Genomic DNA, 22,635 nt, shown 5'->3' on the forward strand with positions numbered 1-22,635 from the left:
GCTTTAAGAAATAATGAGAGCAGTAATGACAAGTAAAGTGGAACTTTTCTGAAGTGTTGCCAAAAATAAAAGGAAACTTTATGAAATCTTTGAAGGTAAATAATTATCATGCAAGCCAGAAAAATTCTTATATGTTTGAACGTTCTATAAAACAATATTTGAAGAGAACAATATCCAAGACTGTTTTTGCTGGGAATCAATTACAGCTTGTGTCAGTTTACATCGAAACGATCATCTTTGGATAAAAGTTATAAGAAAAACATCATGAGAACAGATCCGAGTCTTCTGCCTTTGCTGATAAAAATAAGACGAATATCTGTTATTATTTTTACGACTAATGAAATTATTTTAATCAGAAGCATAAGGAGAAAAAGTAGCGCAATCATAAAAAAAATTGGCATCGATAAATATCCATATGATTGCTTTTTATTGGAATTATATTCTGTGTTCTGTAAAAAAAGATCGAAATACAAAAATGAAAAATGCAAGTTTTTACTCCAGAAATCCAGATATGAATCAAATTTTGGATAAAATAGGTAAAAGGAAAGTTTCTCATTTGAACGCGCGATTGCACGCCAAACGATGTCTTAAAACTTCAATGAGCTTGATGAATGTAATTTGGTATCGTTAAATTTGATTTTATCATTAAAACTGCAGTTATATATCATAAGTTATAAATCCTTTACCTAGTTGTCTATCTGTCTGATTATGTGCATATAAATACGTGAGTTTAAGAACGTAACAAACTAGATAAGTGAAATTTTATATGTGGTTTTGACTCTAAAATTGTATTATCGGGAAGATCCGAAATGCGTATTTATTTCTCTTAGTTTTATGGTGAAACCAACCAAAACTGTCACATTGCAGAATGTATAAAAAATGAGATCATTGTTTTAAGTTCAAATAGAAAAAAATATTATAAAGTATTAATATTTTTAGCATGATTGACGATTAATAAAAATTACACTTTCTTTATTTTTCTTAAGATTGTTGTAACGCCTCCTTCTTTGCTCCCAAAAATGAAGATTGCAAACCAGCGAAGAGGAGAAAGGTTACGCGGTATCCAAGGTGAGGAAATCAGGAGAGGGACGAAGACGAAATGGACAGATAAGGATGAGCGAAAGAAAAGCAAAGGGCGCGTCGTTCGTCATGGATGAATGGAACTTAATTTTATTTCCAGGCTTATTTATTTAATTCATAAATGTAAATTTACATAAAGATTATAATAATCTAGAACAGGAATTTTGTAGAAATACATTCAACAAACAATATCATGATTGAGGTGGACAATTTAACTAAAACGACCGCTCAGGCCTAGACGGAAAGATAACGCTAGCCATTTGGAAGTACTAGATGGAAAAAAACAAAACATGGAAAAGAACTTTAGTGTTGTTACCGGTATTGAGTTAGTCCTGATAAAATACATATGAGTATAGAAAATAATGGAACACTTTGACAATATACTCAAACTGTAATCAATGAATTTTTTTCGAAGTCGTTTGTTTCGATGCCTGAAAAGATACTGCCATAGATTTTGAATATACTTGCACGTAGATGCAGTCAAAAACTAAATATCATTGGTATATCAGCTAGAGTACAAAGATGAAAATGATATTTGTACTGAATTATAAATATTTTCTTATTTCATATAATATCAAATTGACATTTCGTAGTAATTATTTTTGGATTCATACCAAAGAAATAAAAATTGTTTACATTTTAATGAAGAAGATATTTTATAAATATATCTAATGTTGAGAAAGACTGACAATATATAACTTTTATTGTTTTAATCACATGTAACAATGATTAATTGCTATTAAAACCCCGGATTATTAAATTTTTAATTAGTTTATTCAAAAAGATTTTAAGAAAAGCGTTTTAAATTTCAAATGCAGTTCGTTTTAAAATTAAATGTTGTAATAGAATTTATGGAAGCTGATTCTTTTATCAATGTTGATAATTTTTTGATTACATAAATGATAGAAATACTTGATCATGTAACAAAAAAAAAACTATTTTAATTGCTAATTTCATTCTGATTCTTTTATACTTTACGTTTTTTAACCTACTAATTTTCATCCTTAATAAATTTCATTTCTTTATTCTGAAGAGCTCATTTTTTTTATAGCCACTTCTTTAATAAGATGGTTAGGTTACTTCTCTTCTCACATAAGCGTGTTAAGCAAGCAAGCTTAGCATGTGAAGCAAAATGCATAGATTTCGCCATAAGGTGTTTCGTTATATAAAAGAAATAGGGCCGGCGTCCTGGCATAGGGGTAGCTTGTCTTCCCAGTGATCTGGGCGTCCTGGGTTCGAGTCCCGGTTCGGGCATGGTTGTTCTTCATTTGTTCTATCTGTGAGACGTGTGAATGTGCCCCCCTGTAAAAAGGGGTTGTGCAAGCGAATGTGATGCGTGAGTAGCTAAGACGTACTCTTGGCCCTAGTTGGCGCTACTAAAAACAAGAGACGCTCTTTTGGCTTAAAATCGTTGACTTCGTCAGCGAGCTTGTCCATGGCAAGTGCCATTATAAACAACAACAAAGAAATAGGACTCCTACTTCCCAGGTGAATGTGATTGTAATGAAAACTGTTTTGATTTTTTTGAGTTTTCTACCATTAGTTGTAGTTGTTGTTACTATGATGAGTTGTTGCTACTAATCCGAGATATTATATCAGCTTCATGAGTCCAATAATGTCCAATAATCGAGTTCTTTAAAACGTCGTCTTTGGTAAAACCCAAACAATTAAGAATGTGAGAGGACAAAATGTGTCATCTTTGCACCAATGACATTCCAGGAAGAGCTCGTGGGCGTGCTGGAAGGAAGCGCATTGTTTTGTCCTTTAATAAATCGTGAGCGAATCGTCTGCTATTTTTCGTTAAATTTACTTCTGAATTGAAGAGACCTTCCAGAGCATCTACTAAAGTACCATGCATGGCTGGATGAAGCTCTCTATTTATTTTCATTTTTTTTTTAAATTGAAGAACTTCTTATATGGAGACCAAAGATGCTTTGTCTCCACTCATAGTTTCAGCAGGAGCAGTCTTAACTCATTGCAATTCAACCTGACGTACAATGGGACCTACTGAAAATGGGTAACGTATCGCAACAACAGCTGAGAGATATGACCTAGAGTATCCAAGCGTTTCCTCTTCCCCACATTCCTCCAACCAGAAAGGTGTCGAATAGAGATCCGAATGTCTGCTAAAATTCATATATCTTTAAAATCTAATCTCAGTTAAAGAGCATAATCCAACATTTCTTTTGGCAGTATATAAAATAGATTTCAAACGCCAAGTTTTACACAACACTCCGCTATGCTTGTCGTTTGATGATATTCGGAACATCAAGTATTAATGTGCAAGGAATGCTAACGTACACAATTTAATATAATTATCTTAATTATAAAAATATGACAAGATTTATAAAGAAGTAAAAACTCTTAAAAAATTAAAAAAAGAAGCAGAAAATTGTCATTTTTTTATTTTTTGAGAAATAAATAAATATCTTAGAAAAATATAATAGTTTTTCAATACTTTTTGTACAAAGCACAGTGAATTGCGAATCCACACTGTGACGGTAGCATCGCAAGGTGCCAGGCATCAAGAACGTAGACTTTTTTTGTCCCCTCAGATATATTTGGCTTTAAACAATTAAATAGATGTAGTTATATTCAGCATTCGCAGCTCGCATCCCCCCTCCCATAGCTTGGCTCTACGTTATCTACATCCCCTTCCACCCCATAGCTACACCGCTTTTGATTATTCAATTATCTTGATACACTTTTTCTAACATTTTTTTATCCCAATAAATGTTGGGTCCTCTGTTCTTTATGGAGCTTTCATAATTCCAGCTGGTTACAGGTTGCATCCAGTTGGAACCGTACTCTGTGATGATAACTTTTTCCGTTTCGCATGGAACAAGAACTTTGTGGCCTAGAAGTTCAGCTGAACAAAGGGAGAAATTGGGGTGGTGATACCTATGAAAAGAAAAGATTCAGCTTTCAAAAATATCAGCAGGCAAAAAGTAGATGAACGATATAAAACCAATAAAGAAGATATAATTTATGCAACTAACTATTACATGGAATCCGAGTTCACTATTATAAATTGCATCCAATTTAGTTTAACAGTTACAAAATTATACTAACTCCAATCAGATGTAAAATACACTTATTTATAATAACAGCTTAGTGTAAAATAGGCAGTTTATCTATACTTATAATAAAGCTCAATGTGTGTGTGTGTTGGTGCTCTACAGGCCAGGTCATTTGACATACAGCTAGCAAATTTGGTACATGTATACCTTAGAGGTCGGGAATGTGCACCTGGGGTCCCTTTTTTTGAAATTTTAATTAGTATTTTAATTATTAATTAAAAACTAACTTTCCCGCCAAAATAATCTTCCATTTTTCCCACCGCCAACTTTTCCGCCAAAAAAATCTTTCATTTTCCCCACCGCCAAATGAGTAAGGCTTCGCTTTTTTTTTCTTCCAACAGTAATGAGGCTAGGGTTAACATTTTTCGGCGGATTATTTCAAACGATTCTGTTTATTTTCTTAATGTTTTATGCATTTAAAATTAAACGTTGTTAATTAATCCATGTTTCAGATTCATTCTGAAGTACTTTTGAATTAAAATAACACAGAATAAAGGAAATTAAAAATGTCTAATCTGCATGGCGTTACCCCAACTGGCGTAGAAAAATTTACGCATTTGCGTTAGCATAACTGGCGAAGTAAATTCACGCATGCGCATTATGTTCTGAATGTTGTCATGACAACCATTATCAACAGATGATTTAAATTATTTTTAGGTTAGTTGCATGCTTTTGTAAGTAAATTGTATTTATGTTAGTTATATATTTTTTCTATATGCTTATAGTTTTAAGTACATCGTTTTTTAAGTAGTTTTTTCAAACCTGTTTTAGACCGATTATTTTAAACGATTCATTTTATTTTCTTAGTGTTTGATGCATTTAAAATTAAACATTGTTAATTAATCGATCTGTTCATGATGAATCTGAGAAAATTTTGTTGACAAATTCTTGAGATATTACATAAATTAAGAAAGATATTCTTTAGTGCCCATAAATTTTAAACGCTCAGTGACTCTGTTATCAGCAATCATATTATAAAAAATGCTTTGTTTCAGTAAAAAATATTATTATATTAATTGCAGATTAATCATTTACACTTTAATTTAAAGCATAAATTCTACGAGGGGTAACAGAAAATTAGAGAGATACATATCACGTTATGACTGAAAGCCTTTATAATATTATGAGTGAATTATATGACTATCAAAATTTGAAGTTTTAAAATATTTTGCTGAAGAATCTATTAAAGTTGGAATTGCATAAAATATTTAATTATTAAAATTTTAACGAACATTAAGATTGGCGAACCGTCTGGCCGCCAAAGACGGCTAGTATAAAATATAAGTGAAATAGACTATTACAATAACAAACTAATGAAAAACCGATTGGATAGAATAAGAATATTTTTTTGCAAGACATTAAAGGAAAATTTCAAGGTGTTTATTTGGAATTTATTCTAAAATGTATATTTGCTTTTGATTAGTTACATTTGAATGCAATTGATATAGAGATTGATTCATGAGAGATATACAAGAGAAAGATACAAAGCTATCTTCTAGAGCTGAGAAATTGAAAGAATAAACAGTACAAATTTATTGGAATACTTTTAACAAGGAAAATTACCATTTCTAATATATTACATTTTATTACAGATTTTTTAAATCATGTACCACTTTGTGAATTATAGTTGGTTCTAATTTCACTTCGTCTTAATTATCCTGGTGAAAATCCGCGATTATGATGAAAGAAATGGAAGCATCTTTTTAAATTCTATTAGTATTGCTAATATCCTGTTTTGAAACATTACAAGAATTATTTTGGTACAGAATTTGTAATTTTGAATGACGGTAAATGATGAGGACGACACATGAACCGACAAGCCCTTTCCAAACTTTTGCATTAGACTTGCAATGGGAGCGCATTTGGCCTAAGGTGTCAGATTTAACTTACACCAAGCCCACATATACAGTGGATCGTATAGTGGAATTGGGTAAGATGTCTCTGGTCTTACTTCTAAGCCACGGCAATATGCCTTCTATTGACCAAAGCGATCTTGAAATATTTAGATATTATTTGTGGCAGATGTCTGGCTTATCTGCACTATATGGCATAATTTCCTGAAGGTGTTTCACTAGGATTCACTAGCTCTTATTTATGTTTTGCTTGGAAAAAAAATTAATAGAAACTTCTATCTACAGTCAACTAAAGTCAACAATTCTTTGATAAAACATACCAGGACCTTTTAGTTACTTAATAAGAATACAGACAGAAGATGGAATTAAAACCGTTCTTGTTCTGACTTATGTGGCTCACCAATGGAATGCTTTAATTTATTTTATTTAAAATACAGAAAGCGAAAATTTTTTTAATGCCTTAGGTTTTGAACTTTTAAAAATTAAAATCAGAGAATTTATTTTTAGTTTATATTTTATCAACATACGAATAACAATAGTTTATATATTTCTGAAAAATAAAACATTAATAAAAATATAAATACCTGTTTTCCGAACAATATCTTTTGAAATTTTTAATGTTAAAATATATCAATTTTTGTGGAGTTTTACAAAATTCAAGCGGTTTAACGACAATAGCGATGAATTTAATTATAAATACATTCGGCATTTTCCATGCAAGGAATATTTATATTCGAATAATTGAAAGACGTATAATTACTTGAAATAATATCCTCTGCTCGGTCTATGACCAGCATACCATGTTCCATTACTTTCCGGGTACAAGAAGAATACATCCACTCTTAACCGATGGCAATTCAGATTGAACTCGAGACTTTGTTCAACCTGAAACAGAAATTAGCAACGAAAAGTGTTATGATCCTTTATTAATTAACACAAATTAATAAAATTGTTTAGAAATTTTGCTATGTATTTTATGGTTTAAAATTATCATCTGGTGAGAAAATATGTTTTCCACTGAGCTGTTGTCTCTAGTTTTGAAAATGGCTTCAAAATCAGAGGTTCGTTATATGCGACAAGAATGGTCCCAGTTTTAGTAATGACACACATCTGTTAAATTACCTACAGCCATATATTTATATGTGAGTGCATTATGATAGAATAGATGATGGGAGGATTTCTCATTTCGTTATCTATGTGATAATAAACAGTCCCCAAACGAAAGAAAAGAACAAAGAATCTAGTGAAGCATCCCGGTGTTCTGATTTTCAAATGGTCTGTCAGAAGCTAGAGCATGATAGAAAATATTTCTTTTTGCTATCTTCTACAAGCTTCCGGCATGTTGGATAAAAAGTATGAAACAAATTTCAATTAAATGTTAGGAAATCAACGGGGAATTTAAAGGAAATTTATCTCTATTTGTCTTTTATCATTTGGTTCAGTAATGCGGAAATTTAAAAGAAATGTTCTTTATGAATTCGTTCCAATATGGAAGAAGGATAAGCTCCTTTAGCAATCATTCAGCAATTGCTTCATTACATTAGTAATCATCTTACTTTTTGATATTGGTGACAGGGCATCATCGGCAATATGAAGGAACACAATGAAGTAGATTTCAACTTCGTAGATCGCGCCTTTCTCAGAAAATATGCATTATAATTTTGTAATTTAAAGCACTTCAACAAAAAAAGTTCGATTGATATACAGTAGACTCCCGATTATCCGCGTCTGCCGCACTTTTTTTTTTTTTTTTTGCTTTCAAGCAAAGAGAAAATGCTTCCAAAGCAAGAAGCAAACACAAATGACTGATTTCTTCAAAAAGGTGTAGTTTTACAGTTATGCTTTTGTAGCTACATAATACATTACAGTATTAAAACAGTACATATGTATTTATTTTTCTGTGCATCCTTGACGCCTCACGTAAGTACAAAGCACTTTTCTGTTTTCATTAACAAAATGCATTTTAGATTAGTTTTGAGTGATATACTAAAATATTAAGCGTTAGTTAAACATTTCCTGCTGTTTATTTTACGTTTTATTGTACATAAGACGATTTTTCAAAATTGGAATGACTGTTTTCTCTTTTGCTATACCCGTTTTTAGCTTTTTTCGGATTATCCGCGGCGGCCGCGCCACCCAATTCCGCGAATAATCGAGAGTGTACTGTACAATGAAATTATTTAAATTTGTTGTTGTTAATATTTACAGTGTATAGCAAAATATATACCAGTAACAAAAATTCTAATATAATTTTTTTTCAAAATTCCCATTGATAGAATTAAAAATTAAATTTTTAATGTCATAGTTGTAATTAATATAAAATTTCTTTACTAGTGATTTTCATGCAAAATTCGTGACAGGACTGCATTATGTAGTAAATCGTATGCTGGATAAGGCATTGTAGAATTTTATATTCTCGTATAATAAATAATATCAAGAAAAGTTTAAATACCTAAACTGTTTAAAAAAAGTAAAATATATTATTATTAAACTTTATCGTTCGTATATGAAATACAAAATTCAAGATTATAACTTTTTCCAGTTGCTACATCTATAAAATACTGATTATCGTCGGTTAAATCTCTGCTAATAATAAAAATTGAATACGTATGCGTTAAAAGGAATATATGCCGGACAGATTGTTGGGCTTGGAGCGGTTAAATTTTCTCAAATATTATTTGAAAACTGGGAATGTTCAATTCAGAAAGATTTCATTGAAATTCTTAACAAAATTTTAATTAATTTAAAATAAATGAAATAGTGGCGTTTTCCTTCGATAACTTTTCTAAAATATTTCAGCAAAAGCATTATTTTTACACTATCTTAAAAATGAAAGAAATGTTTTTTCAATTTTAAGAATTTTTTAAGATGAGAATTAAGTTTATATTTTTAATCAATTTAAAAAAACAGTTTAAGCATATTTCCAACAATTTATTTCTCACAAAATAAAATTTAGCTTGCACGAGCACGTTACGCATGTATGGGGAAAATTAGCTTTTATCAACATGTTGCCATCATGTTGACAAAATCTCTAATTAAAAGATTAAATTAACTCTTACTGAAAACTAAACTTTGAAAAGCCTAATTTTCAGTTCGTGCATATAAGAAGAGAAATAAATGTGAAACATGATAAAAAGAATAAGTGCAAGAAAAACGTTTCTGGGAACTTTTAAATTGTCAATATCATTAATTCAATCCTGTAGTATTAAGGCGCATACACACACTATCTATATATATACAAGATGTCCACCTTAATTCAATATTTGAAAAAAGAATTTTCGTTTTCCAAATCTGACTTTTTTTCAAACACTCTCGCTTAAAAATAAATTACTGCAATTTTATATTTTTTTGTACATATAATCGTTGATATATTGGCGAAAGAGTGAAGAAAAAACTTACGAATTCTCACGATTTCGGAGTTATTCTCAAATTACTAAAGTAAAATTCCAGATTTTTCTTTTAAATTAAATTTTTTTCTCGGAGCGTAAAAATCGTATAATTATATAATGAACCCTCATTGCAATTATATTTAGATTCATTTCCCATAGATAATACGATAAACTAAACGTACGATAAATTTCTGATTGATATTTTGAATAAGAATTCAGTATTCGGGCTCGAAAAATAAAAATTTTCAGAACAACCATATTTTGAGATAATTTTTCGTTTTTATTTATTTATTTATTTTTTTATTTATATTTTTAATTTTCCAAAAATAAAAATGAAAATAATTTTTCTTAAAAAATTTCTAAAGTTTTAGGCTATACTTACTTTTTTCGGAGCACAATTCATTTTGCTAAATTTTGAGTTTTAGAATTTTTTTCTTTGTCGCTTTTCTGATTCTAATGAGTATTTATTCTGTTCAAATAGACAACTGGTACCTGTTTGAATATTTCTTCTATCATTTGTGTTGAAAATGCATGTTAAAAAACCCGGAGATATGTCTATGAAATAATATTAATCGCAAATACAATTTAAGTGCTTTCCACGCATTTATTATGAAAAATACAGCATCTGTGGAAAATCAAGGTACTTTCAGTGATTCAGAAATATCTAAATTTATAACAATGCCATTAGAAACAAAGAAATTCATGTTACAAATATTCCAAAATAATATCTAGAATGTGGCAGAAGAAATGAAACAGGAAACAACAACAATTTTTAAATATTCTAAATAAAAATAAAGAATTTTTTTTTCTAGTAATGTTTATAATTCTATTTTCAGCTCTTTATTATTAAAATGTCCTTCATTTCATTTAGAATGATCGTAGACATGAAATAACAGTTTTGAAAAGATAAATGAACAGGATTTCAGATAAAGCATTAAAAAATTTGCGGCTTTCAGTCAAAAATTAGTTTTTGATGTAGACGAATACCTTAATTATCAGCAATTAAATTAATTAAATTTTGATTCCATATGCATGGCGCCATCTAGTAGTGAAATTCAGGAAACGGTTCTCACAATTTCATAGTTCTGACACTAACGAATTATAAAATCAAAGACTTAAAAGTAGAAAACAATTGAAATAATATTTCTTAGTAAAATAAATAAACTGTAATTATTACATTCTTTTTATTAAATTTATCAAATTTTCCTTCGAGGTAGATGCCTTCCATACTTTGATTACTGAAACCATCGAGTTTGATTAAAAAGAAAAAAATTATACATAACATTATTTCTAAGAAGCGATGCTTACTATACCCATCCGTTGTTTGAGCTCCAAATGTTCACTTTTCTCTATGCGCTGCAAAATATCATCCAGATCATCCACTTCCGATGCCCAAGCTGCAAAATCCGCATCTGAAGTGTACGGGATAATATCACATTGTCGATACCAACCTGTTTTGGAAAAAGAAGCTTTTGTTATAAACTGACGACATGTAATTTTCATACTAAAAAATGATAACTTTGATCAGAAAGCATATGATAGCATATGTTCTCCGGGAAAATGAAATAAAGCAACTGGACTGGTATCCCAAAAACGTTCTCACATACTCTCTTATAAAGGTACTAGCCGCCTTTGGCGACCAGCCGGTTCGCCAATCTTAATGCACGTTAAAATTTTAATAATTAAATATTTTATGGAACTCCCATTTTAATTGCTTCTTCTTTAAAATATTTTAAAACTTCAAATTTTAATAATCATATAATTCACTCATAATATTATAAAGGCCTTCAGCCATAACGCAATATGTATCTCTCTAATTTTCTGTTAGCTCCAGTAGAATTTATGCTTTAAATTAAAGTGGAAATGATTAAATTGCAATAAATATAATAATATTTTTTTTACTGAAACGAAGTATTTTTAAAAAAATATGAGTACTGAAAACAGAGACGCTGAGCGTTTGCACTTTATGGGCACTAAAGAATAGTTTTCTTAATATACATAATATCTCAAGAAGTTTTAAATAAAATTTTCTCAGATTCATCATGAACAGATCGATTAATTAACAATGTTTAGTTTTAAATGCATCAAACACTAAAAAAATAAACAGAATCATTTGAAATAATCTGTCGAAAACATATTAAACCTTCAAAACCAAGTCCGGATCCGTTGAAAATAGTTGTCAACAATCAGAACACAATGCACATGCGTGAATTTTCAACGCCAATTACGGTAACGAAAATGCGTGAATTTTCTATTCCAGTTGGGGTAACGCTATGCAGATTAGAAATTTTTAATTTCCTTTATTCTGTTTTATTTTAATTCAAAAGTACTTTAGAATGAATCTGAAAGATCTATTCATTAACAATGTTTAATTTTAAATGCATCAAACATTAAGAAAATAAACAGAATCCTTTGAAATAATCTGCCGAAAATTTCTTAAGTTTATCCTCTTTAGTGTGGGAAAAAAAAGTGAAGCCTTACTGATTTGGCGGTGGAGAAATGAAAAGATTTTTTTTGGCGGGAAAGTTAAGTTTTTAATTAATAATTAAAATTCTAATTAAATTCTAATTAAAATTTTATTAAATCTATCGTGTCATCCTAGGCGAATTATTTGAAGATTCATCCCTGGCATGCGTTTAATGGTATCAGAAAGTCGAATTTGTGTTTTAAATGCGTTTCTTACAACCTATTGAAACAAAAATTTGACACACGACTACACTCGTAGTCACAGAATCACGCACCAAATTTGATATATTTAAGCCATTGCGTCTTTGAACTATCGCTTTTACATGTTTCTGAAAGCACAGACCGACAGACGGTCTATTAATGGATCTGGCTAAAAATTTGACAGATGTCTAGATTATAAATGTTAGTTACGTGCATGGTATTTTATCTACACAGCTCTCTTCGTTTTGTAGTTATTGTGTAAAATTGCATTCGAACAACCAGGCAGACTTCCTCTGAGTAGATTATACTAAACATTTCATAGAAATTTAGAAATTTGGTATAAAAACTGTATATTAAATTTCATTTGTATAGGTCAAAGCGTATATGAATTATCTTAGTCACAGACAGACGGACATTTCCCAAAAAAAAGGGTTTTTCGAGCTCAGGGACGTGGAGATTCTTGAAAATATCGAATTAGAATTTTTTCACGATTACTATACTTTCTCTATACTATGTATAGAAATTAAAAATTGGCTTATAGAATGGCAGATGAAAGATGCTCACATAATTCAAAAATTCAGGGCTAAAGATTTAGTTACGGACATCAATGAGTTATTGCCCACGGAACTGACTTGATATGTTCTTTTTAAAATTTTTAAATTACTTGAATCATATTTCAAATGATAATTATAAATGTAGAAGTGGTTGTGACAGTTTCCACGAGATGGCGCAGGTGGCGCCAGGGAGAGCGCTAACTTAAGTGAATATTGAATGAGACTAGAGAGCGGGTGCTGGACTGTTCGAATGGAATGGCTGTGAACAGTAGTAGAACAATGAGGTGCCCATATTGTAATATGTACCAAAACTGTAAATATGTACAATAGAACCTATATTTAACCCTAGACACCGTTTCGTAGTGAGTTGTTTCAGAGGATGGACAAATTCGCAGAAATATAAATGTAGAAAAAAATGTCGGTGGAGTTAGTTGGAGATTTCGGTGGTGGAGAAGTGTGGATGGTTCTTTTTTTATGGTGGTTGGTTTGTTGTTTGTGAAGGTTGGATGTGCACGGTTTTAAGGATTTTATTAGGTGAAATAATTGAACACTGATCTCTCACATGGTTAACTGTAATATACGCTCCTTGAGGATGAGTTTTGTTGCGAGATTTCATTAGGTCTTCCTGAATGGTCTCTGGCTAGGTCGGGTTGTGAAATACCGTGTGTACAGCAGAAACTGGGGGAGCATTTCCCCTTCGGTTTTCTTGCATATTGAAAAAGGTAGCAACTTCTTTTCTACTGTCTTTCACCTCCCCTACATTTTATGAATATGCAGATGATTTGGGTTAGTGTAGAAAGAGAGAAAGGAACTTTCAAAAGCTACGGCACTCCTCAATTATGAATGTCCTCCTGTCCCACAATCACGTGAAGTGATTCAGTGCAACGTGTTTCCTAATAAATGAAATAAGCTGTCAAAATATTTTGGAAGCCCTTCCTTTTCGTCTTTGGATCCGAAATATGAATTAGAACCACAATTCTGTTCACACGAGCGCATATCAGACTTTAATTATCGAAGCATTGAGTTTTCCAATTATTACGCATACGAATAAACAGACCAACAAACAGTTTCCCTTTCAAAGATTGCATCCGAAATTTCCAACGCATCTATATTTCTGATGATAAATCTGTATACCAAATGTCACCCTTATATTTCTTTACTTTTCTGTGTTGTGTTCACATGCATATAGACTAACAAACAATTTTCCTTTAAACGGAATTTTGGTAGAAATATGCAATTTACGAGTTAATTCTATTAATTAATTTTATTAATTCACACACACACACACACACACACACACACACACACACACACACACACACACACACACACACACACGCACGCGCACACGCACGCACGCACACGCACACACAACACGTCTTTATTATAAATAAAAAATACTTCCCAATTTGATCATATATTTTGTTCATAATATAATATACACATTCAACTATTATTTTATGACAAAATTTTAGAATATTTAGGGTTTGATAATTACCCTACAATTTTTCATACCTACATATTATTTACGATACATTTATTGGATTTTGTTACTTAATTAGATACCGGAAATCTATGATTTAAAATTGATTATTAACGCTTATATTACGAATGTAATAAACTCGCAGAAATATTTTATGGGTTGTGTAAACAATACAGGATCACGGAGTTTTGTAGCATCCCGTACAAGCAATTATTTTAAAAAAAATAATCATTGGAGAACATAATGTTAAATAAAAATACCAGCCGTTCAAGAAAGCAAAGTCAATCTAGATAGAAAAAATTACTGGCTTTGAAAACTATGTGAAACAAATCAAGACTTAATCCTATAATGGTCTTTACAATAGAGAATTCATCTATTACAAATAGGTTTAATTATTAATACTGACTTGAAACTTAAAGAGGTTTTCATATCATAATTTGCTTAAAAACAAAATAATTGTGGTGAGACATTTCAAAGCATTAAAAGAAATAACTTGTAAGAACTAAATGGAGATAAATGACAAACAACAACTTACCTAGCATCGTTCCAGACCAAATCCAAAAGTTCATTAGCAATGGATTGAAGATGGCCTTCAGTTCTTGTAAGCTCACCTCAATTCGTTTATTAAATTTTGGTACAGAAAGAGAATAATGTTTGTTTGGAATTCCTGTTTGATTGGACTTGAAGAAACTCGACACGACGGATGTGTTGCATTCCAAAAATTTTGAACTCATTATTTCGAATAAGAAATATTGAGGATTGGACGGAATATTTATATTAGTCAAATGTTTGTCTTTATAACCTAGAGATTCATAAGTGAAACTGAAAAAAGCAAAATTGGATTAATGAAATATTTTACAAAACATTCGGAAAATATTGTTTTATAATATTTTTATAATATTAGAATAAAAAATTAGGTTACATTGGGTAAAAAAACTGGAACGAAAGCTCTTCATTAGGAACCTGATAAACTGTTGTGACTTCTGTCACTTCACAAGCCCGCTCACAGTTATCTGCCTGCGATTTAAACCGAGTGAGCGTCTCTTGTTTTTTCAGCAGCGCCAAGAGTACGACTTAGCTACTTACGATTTACAGCCTTTTTTACGGGGCGGACTTCATTCATGCATTTCATTCACTCACCCACAGGTCGTAATTTAGACCTGAATCAGAGAACGATCACCTCTGAACCAATACCTCCAGTGGTATTGTCTCGACATGGAGGACTTTGTGACCACGACATATTTATACGTGCGCCAGCCACCAAACACACACTGAGGGTTTTCGGCTGGCAGGGCTCGAACTCATAACTCAAGGGATGCGAATATAACGCCCTACCAGCCAGGCTATCCTTGCCAGTATTAAATTACAGAAATAGAAACGTTTGTATTAGCGCACTAAAAATAGAAAATAATTAAAAAAAACTGTGCGCTACTTATAAAAACATTCTAGGTAAACTGAAATTTTATAATAAATTTAAATGCTTTTTTAATATTCAAAGAATGTTGGGCTGTTTTTCAGATAAGTTATGACGTTTAAACTCTTAAGTATTGATTTTAGCACACTTCATTGAATAATTCTATATTATTGGTAAGAAATTATTTTCTACTTTTAAGAACTCTTATTAAAGAAGGTTTATCAAAGTTTTTATTATTTTTGTAATTTTTACCTTTTTCCAACAAGAGATATGCAGGATAAGTACGAAAACAGTGCCGTTCCTTACAAAAGTATTAAAGCTGAAAGCACTATTCTGCTTAAAACTTCACACTAACTGTGCAAATTAAAAATTTCTAAAAGTCTTATTTAAATTACAACGTTTGAAGTGGGGATCCCTAGTTCCGCTGAAAACACCGAGAGTCTGTATTTCATTTTTAGGCATAATTGGAAGTCTTTCCAAGGTTTAATAAACAGGTTTGGAGCTAATTCATGACCGGTCTGTGGACATGATAGTCTAAAGACGAAAAGAGCTAGATGAATGATATTTGGTATGAGTTTTTTTAAAAATCAAAATCATAAATTTCTATAACATTTCGGTTGAAATAACTGGAAGGTTTAAAGTCAAACTGCCTGGCAATGCAAACATCATAAATAAAAGAAAAGATATAAATATTTTGCATCAATTGAACTTTAAATATAGATCAAATAATTATTCATTTTGTGAAATCTTAAAATAAAGGTCTGTTTTATTGTTGAACTCTCTTAGATCAATGCAAAATTTAATTTGTTTATCCGTTAAATAATAATTAAATTGCAAAAATCAAGAAACTATATAAATTTCGTAACTCTTATGCATCAGAAAATGAGTGGAAAATAAAATACAAGACTTCATCAATGTAAAAGTGAAAGAAGTTAAATACTAATGAAAAAGACAAAGAAATTTCACTTACTTCTCATAAGCTGAATCCGATTCAACGAAGTAAAGCTCTTGGTATAAGTTATTTTTATTCACATTAAGTGAAGAATGCCATAAGAAATCCCCTCTTTCATAAAAAGGTACTAAATGAATTACCCAGTCCTTATTTTTGAAAAACACGTGACTAGTGAAATGGTCGTTGAAGATGGTATCGTTTCTAGTTCTCATCCATGGTAAAAGAGTTTCATTTACGAGCTGCATCTTGAAGCCATAAGCACGTAATTTTGCTTCAGTGCCAGGCTAGGAGAAAGAAAAATAATTAAAATAGCTCATTCATAACTGCAAACTTCATATAACTTCAAAAAAAAATCTCTAGTTTACAACCCCAATCATCGGTCCGATTTCGTTAATTTTTTTTCAAAGGTCAGCTCATAGCTCATAATCTTTAGACTATTTGTCATCAGTGACAATCTTCATCAATGACTGCCTATATTGTATCACTTCCCCTGCTTTTCAGAAAAATTCCAAAAACATTACTTCATAGTACATTATCTATGGTATAAACCCAATAAGTTTTCCCGTTCTAAACATTGTATTGATTTTGCCAATTTTTAATTCATATGAAAGTGCATGGTACATAAATATTTCATTTGCCCTCTATCTACTTTATTTTTGATATAAATTTGTTAAATGCTACTTCGCTACATATTCTCTATGAGGAAAGATTTTGACAGAATTTCTCGCCAGAAACACTGCAATAATTTTCCCAATTTTTATTTCATCTGAAAGTTTATAGCCACCAGATACGCCATCAGTCACCTGCACCCCAAAAATTTCAAGTTCTGCGAAATATCTTTGTCAGAGCGTCCTAGCCTTAACATCTTGAGCAATTTCGCCATTTATTTTCCTCAGTTCACTACTTTGCAAGAAATTCTAACCAACCAAAATGATCTATATTTCGTGTGTAAGTATGATGTAAATAAAACCCTTTTTATTGTTATGATAAGATTCATAGTAGAAATCACTAAATTAACATTTTAATGACCATACATATATGCAGTTAGATGTCACCAGGGGTCGATAATATTTGAAGAATTAATTGAAAAAAAAAACTTTTTTACTTCATCAATCACACTGAGAATGTGGCACCGTCCAGTGATTTTAGGCGGTAGCATCACACACATGTTGTGCGAACATTCATTGAAATGATATATTATTAATTATTATATAGGTATCGAAGGCGGCTAGTGTCTATAAAATAACTATTTTATATACATCTTACAGAGCAGCTTATAGAACTGCATAAGACAAATGAGGTTCAATATTTAAATTACTCGAGGCAAGAGAATCAAATCTAACGTCTCCTTTCTTTCCGTCATTTTATCAAATATCTTCAATTTGCAAATTCCCAGACTACCTTATGTCTTGTTAGAATGTCAAAAGATGCAGCGAATGATTGCCTAAAGAAAAAGATAAGGTTGCTCTTTCAGAAGGAAAAAAATGTAACATTTCAGAAGTTTCACATATTCGTTGTTCCTTTTTCTCCTCAAGGCAAAATTCTGCAGCGCTCGATACTTTTCCTGACGTTTTTATTACCAGTTATAGAAAATTTCAATGAGAAATTGAAGTAAGCTTCATTTCCCTAACTTCGGGATCGAAACTATTTTTTAAAAAGACAGAAACGCGAGCTGTTTCTTTTGAGGAATTGAATATAATATGTCATTGTATCTCAAAAAAGTAGAAGGAAAAGGAATCGAATTGAAAAAAAGTCAACGGAAATGAAATGTATAATGTTACAAAAACTTTTCAAAATGCTTTTTTTTTCTTTTATAAAATAAAATTAGTTATACGTATGAAAATACAGACAGTAAATTTCATTGTCTTTTAAATGAACATAAAATGTAATGGAACAAAATACTTTATTGTAAATATTGGTGCCCACTTTAGAATATATTTAAACTATTCGAGACATTTAATATTGAGATGAAACTTATTCTGTATCTCTATATCTAAGAATGATACCACCTGTGAGGATAACAGGTATTTTCAATTTGTTTTAAAACATTATCCTTTTTTCTTATTGCCAGAACATCAAGCCTTAATGTTGCAAAAGTATATGTAAGTCAAACGGGGCGAGGTTTGGACTTTACAATGGGAAAATATTCCCAAGCTAAAATATGCAATGAATTATGGAATTGGAAATGCGTTACTCGGATTCAACAGGATTTTTTTTTCAGAATTTTTCTGCAACAAGTTGGACAGTATAGAATTTGTAGATGTTGTTGCTTGTTCCAAGATCAGCGTCCAACAAGGATGGGCGATGTAAGTGTAATGGCAAATAAGTGTCTTTTGATTACTCTGGTGAATTCTTTCATTGACTTACAATCAGTCAATAAAAGAACTCCCCCCCTCCTCCCAATTATCTGAAGTTCGATTTTTTTTTAAAAATAATAATAATCAATATTTTATTTTTAGATTTATTACTGAATATTAATAAATTATAAAATAATATTACATTTAGTTTTAAAACTACACAAAACGAAGTTGCCTGCTACAAATTCGATCCAGAGATTCCACTCTTTTACAATGGAGCATCTATCCATTCTATTACGGGATTAAATGCAAATGGCGAAACATGCAGAAATTAAACAATTGAGAATTGAGAAACAGAAACACTTGCAATTTCGAAATAATAATTTCTTGGAAATGTCTGCAAAGCATATCTCACAAATTATACTTGTTGATATCTCAATCATGGTTTACAAAGACAATGAAAATGAATCGAATCGGCTGAAGGTCAAGGATTCTCTTTATAACTAATGCTCAGATATGTTTAGATAGCAAGCGCAATTACATTTATTTTGCTCTGTAAAGTTATATGAAAGAATACCATTAGAAAGAGTACAGGTGTTAAAGTTTTAACTTATAAGGGATTTTGAACTGAGCTCGACGTTCAGATAAGAATTTGAATACCCGGATTGACAGAAATAAATCGCCGGATTTTAAAGTTTCGTGTCACTAATTACAGGGAGATAAATTCAGGTATTAAATTCAAATTGTCATTGGATTAAGCACTTGGTCGTAATTTCTTTAGTCACGACAGAAACGGATTGCCAGATTTTCAGCGTCGAATGATTAACTGTGAACACATAAATTACTGCAGGAGCTACCATATGTTTTAATACATCTTTCTCAAATGTATATACAAATAAAAGGAATGTTTCGCCCTATTCTTATTTTGCAGTTGTTGGGAAACGTAAAGTGTTGTTGTTGAAGGCTTTGCTCTTTGATCTACTAATTAATTTAATACAAACCAAATAAATTTAGTAATTTTTTTAAAAATTAACTTTTATTTTTGAATAAAATCTTAATTCTAACAAGGGGAGGCACGAGGTTGAAAATTCAATTCGGGATGAGATTTAGTAAAATGGTAGTATATATTTAGAATGTTCTTGTCGAAAATATTAAAACGCAATGGCCAGTCAATTTCGAGAAAATGGCCCTCAAACTTTCCGCATAGCTTATATATTAATAATGTGTCGGTGTTGACGAGGCGAGATTATAATAGTGGATAAAACACTGGCGTAGTATTCGGAAGACCCGAGTTCGATTCTGTGTTAGAAAAAAAAACAAATAAAAAAAATGCTAATTTATTTTAAATTAATTTAGTAATTTACAAACAGTTTTAATTAATACGTTTTACATTCTTTTACGTTTTACATGTTTTTTTTATGTTTTTCACTTTAAATAATTATACTCCTAATTCGTGGATTATAATTTAATTTTTAGAAGAAAAACAATTATAAGTATGAATGACTTTTTTAAATATTCAGAAATACTATTACTTCAATTAATATGATACTTATTTTTATATGGAAAAAATAAATGTGTTTTCCCTTAATAAATAAGCTATAATTTATTTTTTAAAAGAAAAATAATTATGTTCATGTATATTGCTCTTGAATTATAACTATAATTTAATTTTTACTGTTAAAATAATTATAAATATAATTTTGACCATACAAATGTTTCAAAATAATTATTTTTTATCTTAAAAACCTTTATCATCATTTATTTTTATATTAAAATCATTTTAAATTTCTGGATTATAATAGATAAATTATTTATCGTAACTCAATGAAGCTGAATTTACATCGGGAATTAAAGAGAGCAGCTGAAATAAATAAAATTATATCCACAAACATTCAAAATGTTAATAATCGAAAAGAAAAAAAATAGAAAGCAGGTGTTAATTTATGGAATTCATAGGCAGATGGTTCAAAATTTTTAGTAACATAAGATATGCTTTATGCGCTGCCTTATTTTCTGAAGAAAAACAAATATTTTTTGAAGATAAATGAAATTTGTTTAAGGTTTCTCTTGTGGAAAATCATTATTTATGAATTTTGAAAGATATCAAAATATATCTATTTTGTTTGAAATGTTTTTACCATAACTACCCTTCTGTCTATTGTATGTAATAAAAAAATAATGAAATATTTTTATGACGTCAGTAATTTAATTAAAATTTATCATCATTTAAGTTATATATGTAATTATTTTTCCTGCTTAAAAATAAAATTATAATTCAAGTATTAAGTGAATTAATATTTACTTTTGAGGGAGAATTGTTTTTAAAACATTCATTTTTGATTGATAAAATAGTTAAATATCAATTAAAACTGCATGTGACTTTGTTTAAATACATTTTTAAAAGAAAAACGCGTTCATATCTTATTTTTAAAAAAAATTATAATTTAGGTATTAAGAGAAATTACATTTATTTTTCCATATAAGAATTAGTAGCATATTAATTCAAAACATCTTTAAAATGTTAATTTCATTCTGAATGTTTAAAAAAAATGTATTCATAATTATAATTGTTTTTCTTCTAAAAATTAAATTATAATCCAAGGATCAGCAGAATAAATATTTATTTTTATATAAAAAAATGAAAAACATATTAATTAAAACTGTAAAGTGTTAAATTAAGTGGAAATAAATTAGAAAAAAAACAAACAAATAAAAACAAAAATGCTAACTTAGAATCGAACTCAGGCCTCCTGAATGCTACGACAGCGTCTTACTATTCCCACCTCGCCAGCGGTGACTCATTTATTAGTACGTAAGCTATGCAGACAGTTTGAGGGCCATTTTCTCGAAGTTGACTAGCTATTTCGTCAATATGTTCGTCAGTAAATATTTTAAATTTTTACTACCATTATACTAAATTTCATCCTGAACTGAATTTTCAACCTCGTGCCGTCCCCTTGTAAGGTAAAATAACTAAAATTAAAAAAAATATATATGCTTTATTCTAGTTTATTTTCTAATTTCTCATATTTTAATTTATTCATCATCATTTTTATTATAATATAGAATCTCAAAATTACTTTATTTCCAAATTTAATATCAGGTGAAGACAGTCGGAATCAAAATTTAATTGAATTAATCGATTAAACCCTAATTCTGAAAATAAATTATTCTAATCGTAAATATAGATACTATACAAAATTTTAAAAGTATTACATCAGAAAATGAATGAAAAATCGTTTGCAAAATTTTCATTAAAACTTTCAAACACAAATCTACTTACATTAAATAAAAGTCTTTGGAAAGAAATATTTTGCATTGTTAATGATTTTTTTTACAAAATGGGAAGAATTAAGTGTAACAATTGAAGAAATTTATATGTAGGATTTGAGAATTCATTTAAAGGGATTCAGTACAATTTTTTTTTTCTACAGTAACCAAAAAATCTGCTTTGTTTTGTTGCAGTTTAATGTAAAATATTCAGAATTTGTATTTTTGAAATACTTTTATGTTCAGAAATTTAATTTTAAAATTTTAAAAATAACCAGTTTCTTAAAATGTTTATTCGCATTTCAATTTTCAATAATTTCTGACCAATTTTTTGAAGAATCCACTTAACGAATTTATGGAATTGTACATTCATTTTGGATATTTGAATTCGTTTAGGAAGGAAATATTTGCTTAAATTTTTTTTTTTGTGATTTTTTGAAAAATATTAGATTTTTTCGCCTTTGCTATTAAAACGTTTCTAATCAATATTCTTAAGAATCGATGACTATTTCTATTAGATTGAAATTTCTGGGTTCACAGAAAAAATTTCGAGTAGCTTGAATAAAATGTGTTTGACTTTTAGCATTTTAAAGTAG

The 22,635-nt window shown here is 29.9% G+C and overlaps 1 protein-coding gene across 1 annotated transcript in view; it reads right to left on the reverse strand.

Annotated features, from left to right (window-relative positions):
- Positions 1 to 3,487: 3,487 nt before the first annotated feature.
- LOC129980538 (ribitol-5-phosphate transferase FKTN-like) overlaps positions 3,488 to 22,635 on the reverse strand; it is a 60,711-nt gene continuing 41,563 nt past the window's right edge. Inside the window, exons 4-8 of the mRNA XM_056090883.1 lie at positions 16,491 to 16,756; positions 14,642 to 14,928; positions 10,711 to 10,853; positions 6,774 to 6,898; positions 3,488 to 3,981 (exon numbers count right to left, since the gene is read on the reverse strand). Coding sequence (XP_055946858.1) covers positions 3,768 to 3,981; positions 6,774 to 6,898; positions 10,711 to 10,853; positions 14,642 to 14,928; positions 16,491 to 16,756 — 1,035 coding nt within the window. The 3' untranslated portion in view covers positions 3,488 to 3,767. The remainder of the gene's footprint in view (positions 3,982 to 6,773; positions 6,899 to 10,710; positions 10,854 to 14,641; positions 14,929 to 16,490; positions 16,757 to 22,635) is intronic.

The sequence above is a fragment of the Argiope bruennichi genome, chromosome 1 (genome assembly GCF_947563725.1).
Source record: "Argiope bruennichi chromosome 1, qqArgBrue1.1, whole genome shotgun sequence".
Lineage (NCBI taxonomy): Eukaryota > Metazoa > Arthropoda > Arachnida > Araneae > Araneidae > Argiope > Argiope bruennichi.